This window comes from Saccopteryx bilineata, chromosome 1 (assembly GCF_036850765.1).
Source record: "Saccopteryx bilineata isolate mSacBil1 chromosome 1, mSacBil1_pri_phased_curated, whole genome shotgun sequence".
Lineage (NCBI taxonomy): Eukaryota > Metazoa > Chordata > Mammalia > Chiroptera > Emballonuridae > Saccopteryx > Saccopteryx bilineata.
This window is the reverse complement of record NC_089490.1, coordinates 406,442,268-406,453,126: the sequence shown is the minus strand read 5'-3', so window position 1 is coordinate 406,453,126 and position 10,859 is coordinate 406,442,268. Positions and strand designations below refer to the sequence as shown.

Below are 10,859 nucleotides of genomic sequence, written 5' to 3'. Positions count from 1 at the left end.
ACCTAGAGGGTGGACACAAGTGGTTCAGACCCACTGCTGGAGTCCAGAAGTCCCGGGTGACAGGCCTGCGTGGGCCCCATCTGCTCAGGGCAACGAGGCCGGGTCTGCTGACTGTGAGGTGAGCAGGGGCGGGGCTGTGCAAAGCGACCCAGACCCTCTCAGGGTTCAGGTGGGGGCTCCCAGCAGCACCAGGACCGAGTACCAGGTGTTCCCAGGCCTGCAGGGGGGGGTGTGTATGGCAGGGGTCCCCAAACTTTTTACACAGGGGGCCAGTTCACTGTCCCTCAGACCGTTGGAGGGCCGGACTATAAAAAAAACTATGAACAAATCCCTCTGCACACTGCACATATCTTATTTTAAAGTAAAAAAAAAAACAAAACGGGAACAAATACAATATTTAAAATAAAGAACAAGTAAATTTAAATCAACAAACTGACCAGTATTTCAATGGGAACTATGCTCCTCTCACTGACCAGCAATGAAAGAGGTGCCTCTTCTGGAAGTGCGGCGGGGGCCGGATAAATGGCCTCAGGGGCCCGCATGCGGCCCGCGGGCCGTAGTTTGGGGACCCCTGGTGTATGGGTTGCCCTGAGGCCCAGAGAAGTGGGGTACCAGGTCCCCAGTTTCACAGTCTAACAAAGAATACATCGCCTGGGCCACAGAAGACAGCTGAGAAGGCTGGATGACATAGAGCCGCCCCCTCAGTTCTTCAGAGAAGGGTGTGCAGGCCCCAGAGCCCCAAGAACAGTCCGTCAATACTGGACGACCGAGGTGCGTGCGTCAGGCTGCACCGGTCCCGACTCTGCTCTGCAGACTGGGGTGCCGTATTCAGACGCTCTGGTCATGGGGCTCAGAACCCCACACTCGCACTCACAGGGCGCAGGACCCAGACGTGTCCGGGGCGGGGAGGCCCCTGTGGAGCCCAGACACCTGGGCGGTGGGCTGGGCGGACGGCCCAGCACACACATGAATAGCAGCACTCAGAGAGCCTGAGACAGGAATGAATGGGACCCACAGAGGCCAGGAGGAGCGGATGGAGCCGGGGAGTCCAGACCGCAGGCCCAAGGCCACCGGCCGGGCCTGGAACGTGGGCCAAGCCAGACGTGTCAGTGGGTTGTTCAGGCACCTGGGGGCCCAGTGAGTGGGCACAGGCTCTCCAGGCACCCTGGTGACCACAGAGCGGAGTCCCAGCGCTCAGGCGGGCAGGGGGCATGCCGCTCAGACCTTGGATGTGACAGCAGAAGGCTGCACAGGAACTCGGGGGCCAGGGGTGTCTGCCAGGCAATCACCGGACGAGGGAAAGGTGCTCTCATGCCAGGGGTGCCCATCCAGAGATGCAGAGGAGCCAGGGCTCTGCCCACAGGGCTCCCAGAGGCCCTGGAAGGTGCAGTGGTGGGGGCAGGTGTGCAGGCAGCCCTAGGAGGGACCCCAATGCTGGGGGCCTAGGGGGCCTCAGTTCTCAGACACGGGGGCTGGAGCATCAGCCGTTTGGATGAGTGGGTCACACACTGCACGTGGAGTCAGAGGTGGGGCATGTCCCTCTCAGTCTCCAGGTGATGGGTCATAATTCACACAGAGACTCCAAAGGGTGGGGTTCACCCCCCACCCCCAGAGATCCAGACACACCGACAAAAACGGCACAGACTCAGAAGAGGGTGGATGAAGTGTAGAAACCAGCGCTTCGGAGCTGACACCCAGGAGGGACCGATGCGGGCTCCCCGGGGCTCCCGAGGAAAAGGACACAGACAGCCCGCATCAGGACTGCCGGGAGCAGCACACAGGCAGAGACCCAGCATGTGGGCCCAGGGCTCCCCGGCCCACAAAGGGCTGTGGCCCGCTGAGCGCCCCACCCCCCGCTGTCCCGGGCCCACACGAACAGGGTGCCTGCCAGTGGCCGGGTTGGCGAGGGCAGGGTGCCCACGTGTGGTGCCTGCCCGTCTCCCGGTTCCCTGCCAGCGGCTCTGGGCTCCCCCGAGCCAGCGCTTTCCCTGAGTTCCAACCTCAAACACCCCTCATGCCGCCTCAGAGGAAGCCCACCCAGGATGCCGTACCCCCTCTCTTCCAGGGTGTCCGTGAGGCCTCAACTGCCAGAGCTGTCCCCCTGAGGGGCCACCGGCCTGGGAGTGACAGCTCCGTTGGCTTTTCCCGTCCTTCCTTCCCTGAGAACTCAGCCGCCGTCGCGCTGCGGGGGCTCCTGTCTCCCGGGACAGGCACAGGGCGCACGGGGCGGGGCCGTGCGCCCGGCCGCCCCCCAGGGTCCCCGCAGCGCAGGGTTGGAGCTGTGTCCACCCATGTGGCTCCCACCGGAGCGAGGCGTCCGTCTGCTCGAGCACATCCAACTGTCCCACAGGCCTGTCCCGCGAACCCTTGAGTTGTGTCCGCCGCTCCTGGCCTCCTGTTCAGACGCTGCTTCCAGACCGCATCACGGGCTCAGGCTCGAGGCTTGGAGGAAGGCCGGGCCCCACGCAGGGGACACCCCGTGTGCCCCGGGGCCCCCCGGAGCCTCTCATGACCGGCCTGGGCACACGCACACATCCCACCTGCTGTGTCCGCCGAGCAGCCTCGGAGCCCGGGCGGAGGGAACCGTGCCCGACCTGCGGGCACAGCCCTCCTGTGACACGTGAACCGGCCCACGTCTGGCTGGTCTGGCCACCAGCCCACAATCACTTCCGTGACACACCCTGGCCTGGGAGGGTGCTCGGCCCCGGGCCCCGAAAGGGACCTGACCCGGAGAGACCGGACCAGGTAAATGGACCAGAGCCAAGAGCTTGAAGCTCAAGATGACAGGCCCTGCTGGGCTCCCGCAAGGCCCGTCGGGAGCCAGGACTTCTGGCCCACTGGCTCAGCGGGGACTCGGGGCCGTGCCAACCCGGCCAGAGGCGGCATAAATGCAAAGTTAAAAAAAAGAAAAAAGGAAAAAAAGCCTTTGGGGAGAGTCTCCGGGCTCCTGAACTCTGGGCAGCAGCAGGTCCAGGCTGCGGCCAGAGAGGCTGCCGCCCCACCCCCACCCCCACCCCCACCCCCACCCCCACCCCCCTGCCTGACCGGGGCGGCCTCGGCAGGCCACAGCGCAGCTCACCCTGCAGTTCCCGTGCCACCAGGAAGCCATCGTCCTTCCAAGGTCCTCCCGACTCAGGACAACCTCCCGGAAAGCGCACGATTTTCTCGGGCCAAGTCCAGGCTGATGACCTCTGGCTACCCCACCTAAAGGTCAGCCCACATGGGCTGTCTGTCCCTCCTTCTCGCCAGTCCTCTGGGGAATGCCCAGGCCCCGGGGGACCCCTGGAGATGGTCCAGGCCCAGATGTCTGGTGCCCAGGGCTCAGGAGACACCCCCTCCCTAAGGAGTGCCCTGCTCCTGAGGGCCAGCGGCTCCGGCCCTGAGGTGGGGCTCCCCGAAGCCCTACCTCCTGCACCCTCTCACCCACCAAGAAGACGTGCCGGTCGGTCGCTAGAGGAGGCAGAGGACGCCGGGCACGGCCACAGCCTCTGAGCGCTGCCCTCGGGCGCCGGGTCCGAAGGAAGGCCTGGGGGCCGGGCGTCAGGTGAGAAGGGCACTGCCCCTGGGCGCGGGCTGCCACCCCCACACTGGGGGGAACCCTGCGTCTCCCAAGGAGAGCCCACAGAAACTCGCTCCTCTCAAAGCACCAAGAATTCTGATTAGACGGCAGACGGAAGCGTTAGTTAGCACGGCTTCCGCAGGTGCCTGTCCGGGCTAACCGGGGAGTCCACAGGAGGGCACCCAGCTAGCTGCCCTCGGGCTGGGGGGGGGGGGGATCTGGGATGCTGGACCGGGAAGACGACACAGGGAGGAATCCAGTGCCAAGGGCCAGGGGTGACCAAGGAGGGCTTCCTGGAGGAGGTGGCGCTCACACCGTCCTCGAAGGTCCAGTAGGATGGGGCTGAGGATGCGGAGGGACAGCTTTGGCACAGAGCAGCAGCAAACAGGCGTTGTGTTGGGAACCGACCGGCCTGGGCAGAGCTGAGTCTGCAGAGGGAGCCTCCCAGTGTGATTCAGGAAGGAGGCCGGTCTCCCTCTTCTGGGAACATCGGCTCGAGCAGCTAGAGAGGGTTTCCCCAGCCAGGCCACAGGAGACGGACATCCCCGGGAAGCAGCAGGCGAGGCCCCTCCTGAGGGGCAGCCCGTGGCATAGACATGGAGGCTCAGGGGGGGCCTGAGAAGGGGAGAACCTGGCTGGCTGACCTCGCAGGACCCGTGAGGGTCTCCCCAGATGCCTGCCTTCCCGGGGGATCCCCCCGCACGCTTCCCCCAGGCCCCAGGACCCGAGGCAGGACCACAGCTGCCAGCCGGGTCCCGAGGAGTGGATGGCGCCACCTGGTGGCCGCGCGCCTGCCTGAACCTTCACCACCGTGCGGACCCGGGGGGCCTGAGGGACCATGTGCCTTCCCAGGGCCTCTGGGGTCCCCTCTGTGCCCACGGGCAGTATCCCGAGGGCCCCGTGATCCTCTCCAGCCAGCGTCCAGCTTCGCTCATGGTCCTAGGGGGACAACCTTCCCCAGGCTGGCTCAGGAATCCTGCCGGACCAGCAGCACGAATCCCTGTGACTCACTGCCCGCCCCACCCCTGCCCTAAGCCAGGTGCGGACGTGCAAAATGGGGGATGGGGGAGAGGGACGTGCACGCACGCACTCACACGTGTGTATGTATGAACACACATGCCCCGACACACGCATACATACACTCACACGTGTGTATGAACACACATGCCCCAACACACGCATACATACACTCACACGTGTGTATGAACACACATGCCCCAACACACATGCACACTCACACGTGTGTATGAACACACATGCCCCAACACACGCACACATGCGCACACTCACACATATGTATGAACATACATGCCCCAGCACACGCACGCACACACTCACGCGTGTGTATGAACACACATGGCCCGGCACACATGCACACACACGCAAGCACACCGATGGAGGCCGTGTGCTGACCACCGGGCCTGAGTCCACGGCCGTAAAGATCTCGAATCCGGCCCTTTTCATCCCAGGACACACATGAGCTCCGACAGTTCACAGAAGAAAGGCTGGCGTGGGGTCTCCCACGGGGAGCCTCTCTGAATCTGGCCTCCACCCCGCGGCTCCAGGGACCCGGCGGGACCCTCGGGGGGCTCTCAGGCCAGCCCAGGCCACCCGGAACCACCCGGGCACTCTGCCTTGGTGGGGACCCTGGTGGAAAATGTGCGGGCTCATGTTCAAAGATGGTTGACAACAGCACATGCCAGGGTCCTCCATGTCCCTTGTTTGTGCTCTGACGGCAGGGACCAGTCCTGGGAGGGTGACGGAGCCAGCACCCTGGGGGCCTGGGCACCTCCCCGCTGAACCTTGAAAGTTTGGGTTGGCTCTGGGAGTGGGGCTGCCTCTGCTCAGCCCTGTGGGGCGTGGGGGCCCCAGTGGTCATGTGCAGGGGGGATCGGTCAGCTCAGGGCCACGGTGGGCTCCTGTCTGTCTCTCGGCATGCTCAGCACGGAGCTGGGCGGGGGGCTGCAGAGGGGAGGGCACCTGGCTTGGACTCCCGGTTATTTCTGGAGGGTGGGTGGCCTCAGCTGGGCCCCAAAGGCAAGAGGGGTGGCAGGCTTTTGGCTAACGGGGGGAGCCTCACGTTGGAGGGAGGTGCCCCTCATCTGCTGGTGCTCCCTGGAGAAGCGGAGGCCAGGAGGTGCTGATCCTGAGAGCGGCCCGTGGGTCTGGGGTCCCAGTGCGCCCCTGGTGTGGCACTGGGCCCCCAGCTTGGAACCCCGGGCCCCTGCTGTGGGTGTGGAGGAGCCCTCCGCGCCAGGTGCGCTCCCTCCCGGGGCCCCAGGCTGCCGTGCCGTGCTGTGCGGCCCGCCCTCCCACCCACCCCTCGCCCAAGGGTGGCCGACAGGCAGGTCTGGGCCACGGGCTGCTGAGTCAGCTTGCGAGGAATGTTCTGGCCGCTCCCTGCTACACCCTGTGCCGGCCTGCCCCCTCCGCGCCCTCCTCCCCAGGTGCTCTGGCCCCGCGCCCACCCCCATGCCAGGAACGCACCTCGGGCCCCAGCGTGCTGAGACCGGCTCCCACCGGCACAGCACCCGCCCCCCACGCCTCAGCCCACCTGCTCCCTCCCCCCCGTGACCCCAGCACAGCCCCCCGAGCCCCCGTCAGCGTGCTCTCGGGTCACCCCAGGGCCGGGGTCCACACGGGTGGCAGGCCGACCACGGTGCCCTGAGCTCGGGCAGGGACAAGAGGGGACCCCAGGCGGGCAGCGACCCCCAGGCAGGGCCCCGGGCTGGAGCAGAGAGGCTGGGCCCGGGGGGCTTCCTGCAGGAGGAGGTCCTGTGCCGAGGGGCAGGCTCTGCAGGGCGCACCAGTGAGGGCAGAGCCCAGGCGGCCTAGGCCCGGCCTGCTTGGCTAGGACTGGGGGCTGGGGAGCTAGCCAGGAGGCCGGGCCTGTGGCAGCTAAGCTGGCACTTTGGCCAAAGCCCAGGGCCTCCCTCTGCTTGGCTCCACTCAGAGCAGTTGCCCCTGGCCACCCCACGGCTGCCTCTCTGCCCAGGAAAGGCCAAGCTGGCTGCTGCTGGGCAGACGGGGAGACGGGCAGCGGCCCGAGCAGAGGGCCATCCCCGCAGGTGATGCGGGGCCTCCCTGACCATCTCCTCCCAGCCAGCAGGGTGGAGAGATGGGACTCCCCGCAGACCCCCGCAGCTCCCCAGCCTCTGTGGGTACCACAGCAGAATCCGGGCTCATTCCGGACCTCGTTGCCAGGATCCCCTGTGAGTTGTGGGACCCGGGAGGGGCGAGAGGCTGGCCCGGCCGCCCGGGGCTGAGGGGACAGCCTCGTCCTCAGACGCATCCCAGGCCCCTGCCTGTGCCCACCCCAGGGCCCCGCTGGGCGCTCGTGGCCACTGCCGCCGCCGCCTGCACTCTCCTCGTTGCCGGCCTCCTCTGTGCCCTGTGCTGCTGCTTCCGCCGGTCCCGCAGGAGGAAGCCCAGAGCCAGGGAGGCCGTGGGCCTGGGCAGTGCCCAAGGCTCCACCACCGCCCACCTGGTGAGGAGCGCGGGGCAGCAGCACGGGGCTCCTGGGGCCCGGCCCCCGGCTGGGGGGGCTCAGGGCAGCTGGACTCAGAAGGGGGTCTGCCCAGAGAGGCCGGGGGTCTTCCCAGCGGGGGAAGAAAGGGGTAGGGGAGACCCTGACGAAGAGAAGCAGGTGGGACCAGGGCCCGAGGACCGGGAGTGCCAGCCCAGGGTTGGGCCCCGTGTCCTCAGGGGGGACCACAGCTTGTTTCCGAAGAGGGCAGTGGTGCCCACGGGGCGGCCTTGGGGCAGGTCCGTCCGTTCTGACCGGTGTCCAAGCTGAGCCCAGGGTGTGGGCCCTTCGGTGGCCCGGCCGGTGTCACCTAAGCTGAGTCTTGGAGCCGCCACCCGGCCGGCTCAGGGTTCCGATGGTCCTGGCACGACCCCCCAGCAGCTCCTGACCCCGTCCTACGCCCCCCAGGTGCAGCCAGATGTGGACGACGTGGAGCCCAGCCCGGGCGGGGGCCAGCAGTGGGGGCGCCTGCAGCTTTCTCTGGAATACGACTTCGGAAGCCAGGAGGTGAGGACCCCGCTTCACAGACCCCGAGGACCCGCGGGCTCATGGAGGGGTGCTGGGCGGCCCCTGGCTGAGCCACCTCTCTCTCTCTCTCTCTCTCTCTCTCTCCCCCTCTCTGGATCCCAGATCAGGGTGGGCCTCAAGCAGGCAGTGGATCTGAAGGCCGGGGGCCCGGGCGGCACCGCAGACCCCTACGCCTACGTCAGCCTGTCTACCCAGGCCGGGCACGGACACGAGACCAAGGTGCACCACGGCACCCTCTGCCCCGTGTTCGACGAGACCTGCAGCTTCCGCGTGAGTCTGGGCCCGGCGGGCGGGCGGGCAGATGGGGGGCCTGGCCCCGGGCGGCGGAGGGGGTCTGACTCACACTGCTGCCCGCAGGTGCCACCGGCCGAGCTGTCCCAGACCGCCCTGCGGGTGCGGGTGCTGGACTTCAGGCGCTTCCCCGAGCCCGAGCCGCTGGGTGAGCTCAGCCTGCCGCTGGGCGCCATGGACCTGCGGCACGTCCTGGAGGGCTGGCACCGGCTGGGTCCGCCGGGCACCGCTGAGGTGAGCCCTCCGACCACGCGGCGTCCGCCCGGCCCTGCCTGGAGCTCCGGCGGGGAGCCCCAGGCCGCTCTCGTGCTCGCAGGCTGAGCAGGCGAGCGAGCTGTGCTTCTCGCTGCGGTACGTGCCCAGCTCAGGGCGGCTCACTGTGGCCGTGCTGGAGGCGCGGGGCCTGCGCCCGGGGCCGGCAGGTGAGAGCCACCCCCGCCCCCTGCCGGGCGGGCACCGGGTCGCCCCGCACTGGGGCCGTCTGGACGACGATGCCCTCCGACGCCTTCTGCCTGCGCAGAATCCTACGTGAAGGTCCAGCTGATGCTGAACCAGAGGAAGTGGAAGAGGCGGAAGACGTCCGCCAGGAGGAGCACGGCTGCCCCTTACTTCAACGAGGCCTTCGCCTTCCTTGTGCCCTTCAGCCAGATCCAGGTGGGCTGCCTGGAGGAAGGGGCAGGCGGGTTCTCGCCGGGGGCCAAACTGACCGCTGTCTCTCCCTCCCCCCCTCCACCGCGCCTCCGCCTAGAACCTGGATCTGGTGCTGGCCGTCTGGGCCCGGAGCCCGCGGTTCCGGGCCGAGCCCGTGGGTAAGGTGATGCTGGGTTCCCGGGCCTCGGGTCAGCCCCTGCAGCACTGGGCGGACATGCTGGCCCACGCCCGGCGGCCGATCGCCCGGTGGCACCGCCTGCAGCCCGCCAGGGAAGTGGACCAGGCCCTGGCTCTGCAGTCCCGCCGGCGCCCACCCCTACCCTTGCCCGGCTCCTGAAAGCTTCCCTATGCCTCAGTCTCCCCACCCTGAGCTGTGGGCACCCGTCCAGGCCAGCCTGGGGCCCGCTGCAATAAAGGCCTCCTCACACCACTGCTGCGTGTCCTTCCTGAGCCGTCCGGGACGCGGCAGGGACGGGGCCCCTGTCGAGGGAGAGGAGAAGGTCTCCTCTCCCGACTTATCCGGGCTCCGGGGCCTCTGATCGATGTGTGCCCCCGGGGCGGGGTGCAGGGGGCTTCTTCCAAGCCCAGCAAGGACAATGCCGGGGGGTGAGGAGCTCCCACAGGAAGAGGCTGCAGCGGCAGGGACGCTGTGAGGGCTGGGCCGAGACGAGACAGCCCTGCAGGCACACTCTGGGCCACCGGGCGGCACTGGGGGGGGGGGGTTGTGGCGTTGGTGGAAGGAAGGGACCCTCACCCAGGGCTCACCCAGGGTCCACCCCAGCTCCTCTCCAGACCCCGAAACCCCCGGGCGGGCGGCTGTGAGGCCGTCCCGTGCGAGCAGCAGGGGGCAGCAGATGTCTTCGGAAGCCTGCCTGCCTCCCTCCCTCCCGCCCGCCCGCCCGGGGCCTCCGGGGGCTCAGCGGGGCTGGGAAGGAACGCAGCTCTCTAATCCCACACCCCCCTCCGCCCCCCACATCTGGAGGCCTCCGCTCCCCCCGGCCTCCCCAGGGCTGAGGCACCGCTCCCCCGGCTCACAGGCTGCCAAGTCATGGTCTTCCAGATGCCTGTGCTGGGTGGGGGCCTGCCTGGGCCCCAGCCCCTTGGGTCAGGGAGGCTTCCAAGTAGAGGCCCGCCATCCCCGGGTGGAAGGGTGTGTTCCAAGTTGTGCAGGAACAGGCCTCGGGCAGGGCCGCTCCTGCACGCCTGCACGTCCAAAGCACCCCGACGGGCCCCATCTCCGCCCCAGCCTGGAGCCTGCGCCTTGGCGGGAAAGCGGGCTCACGCCCCCACCCCAGAGACCCCCGGTGCCGCCGCTGCAGCCACACAGGCCGTGTCTGGGGGGTCCAGGCCTCGCTCCCAAGCTTTCTTAGAGAAAAGGGGGCATGGGCAGCTTGTGACAGAGACACCCCTGTGCCAAAAGGGGGACAGCGAGCTGCAGGAGAGGCGGCGGTGGTCCCCCCGTGGAGAGCTGGCGTGGATCCTGACGTAGGACCCAGTGGAGCCAGGCTCCCCCAGACCCCTCGGCCGACCCCCGAGCTGCATACCCACCACAGCCCAGCGAGGCCGCACCCGGTGGCCCCCAGACCCCTCGGCCGACCCCCGAGCCGTGCACCCACCACAGCCCAGGGAGGCCGCACCCAGGGCCCACAGACCCCTCGGCCGACCCCCGAGCCGCGCACCCACCACAGCCCAGGGAGGCCGCGCCCGGTGGCCCCCAGACCCCTCGGCCGACCCCCGAGCCGCGCACCCACCACAGCCCAGGGAGGCCGCGCCCGGTGGCCCCCAGACCCCTCGGCCGACCCCCGAGCCGCGCGCCCACCACAGCCCAGGGAGGCCGCGCCCGGTGGCCCCCAGACCCCTCGGCCGACCCCCGAGCCGCGCACCCACCACAGCCCAGGGAGGCCGCGCCCGGTGGCCCCCAGACCCCTCGGCCGACCCCCGAGCCGCGCACCCACCACAGCCCAGGGAGGCCGCGCCCGGTGGCCCCCAGACCCCTCGGCCGACCCCCGAGCCGCGCACCCACCACAGCCCAGCGAGGCCGTGCCCAGGGCCCCCCGGCTCCTTGCAAGAACCAGGAGCTTCTCGAACTCGTCACTGATCCCTAAATAGAGCAACCCAACCTTGGCACCCTCCCCCCCAAGACTTCTTGGACTGGACGGCAGCGGGTGGCTGGGCCGGGCCAGGCGGTCTGGGCAGGTGGGGAGGTCCCTGTGCCCCCATTGGTCTGAGGAGGGCTCCCTGTCCTTTCTGAGCGGGGGCCCGGCCTGGGGGAGGACATTTATACCCCTCCCTGTGGGCCCACCA

The 10,859-nt window shown here is 68.5% G+C and overlaps 1 protein-coding gene across 4 annotated transcripts; it reads left to right on the top strand.

The window, feature by feature from the left end:
- Nucleotides 1-3,073: 3,073 nt before the first annotated feature.
- Nucleotides 3,074-8,985, top strand: SYT8 (synaptotagmin 8). 4 transcript variants are annotated; one of them, XM_066252370.1, is made up of 9 exons: nucleotides 3,074-3,544; nucleotides 6,662-6,771; nucleotides 6,880-7,046; nucleotides 7,494-7,592; nucleotides 7,716-7,883; nucleotides 7,971-8,138; nucleotides 8,221-8,326; nucleotides 8,425-8,558; nucleotides 8,653-8,985. In XM_066252370.1, the coding sequence occupies exons 2-9, from the start codon at nucleotides 6,678-6,680 to the stop codon at nucleotides 8,890-8,892; spliced, it is 1,176 nt and encodes a 391-aa protein (XP_066108467.1). In that variant the 5' UTR covers nucleotides 3,074-3,544; nucleotides 6,662-6,677; the 3' UTR covers nucleotides 8,893-8,985. The 4 variants fall into 4 exon arrangements, with proteins under 4 accessions (XP_066108467.1, XP_066108465.1, XP_066108468.1 ...); XM_066252368.1 differs by lacking the exons at nucleotides 3,074-3,544; nucleotides 6,880-7,046 and adding an exon at nucleotides 3,762-4,598; XM_066252371.1 differs by lacking the exons at nucleotides 3,074-3,544; nucleotides 6,880-7,046 and adding an exon at nucleotides 4,755-5,569.
- Nucleotides 8,986-10,859: the final 1,874 nt, after the last annotated feature.

What these genes read in the sequence shown, in the direction of transcription:
- SYT8 (XM_066252368.1), top strand. Translation starts at nt 4,232, where the DNA reads ATGCCTGCCTTCCCGGGGGATCCCCCCGCACGCTTCCCCCAGGCCCCA. An exon ending in CCTGCGCCCGGGGCCGGCAG is followed by an intron (nt 8,327 to 8,424) that starts GTGAGAGCCACC and finishes CTGCCTGCGCAG; the next exon opens with AATCCTACGTGAAGGTCCAG. An exon ending in TGCCCTTCAGCCAGATCCAG is followed by an intron (nt 8,559 to 8,652) that starts GTGGGCTGCCTG and finishes GCCTCCGCCTAG; the next exon opens with AACCTGGATCTGGTGCTGGC.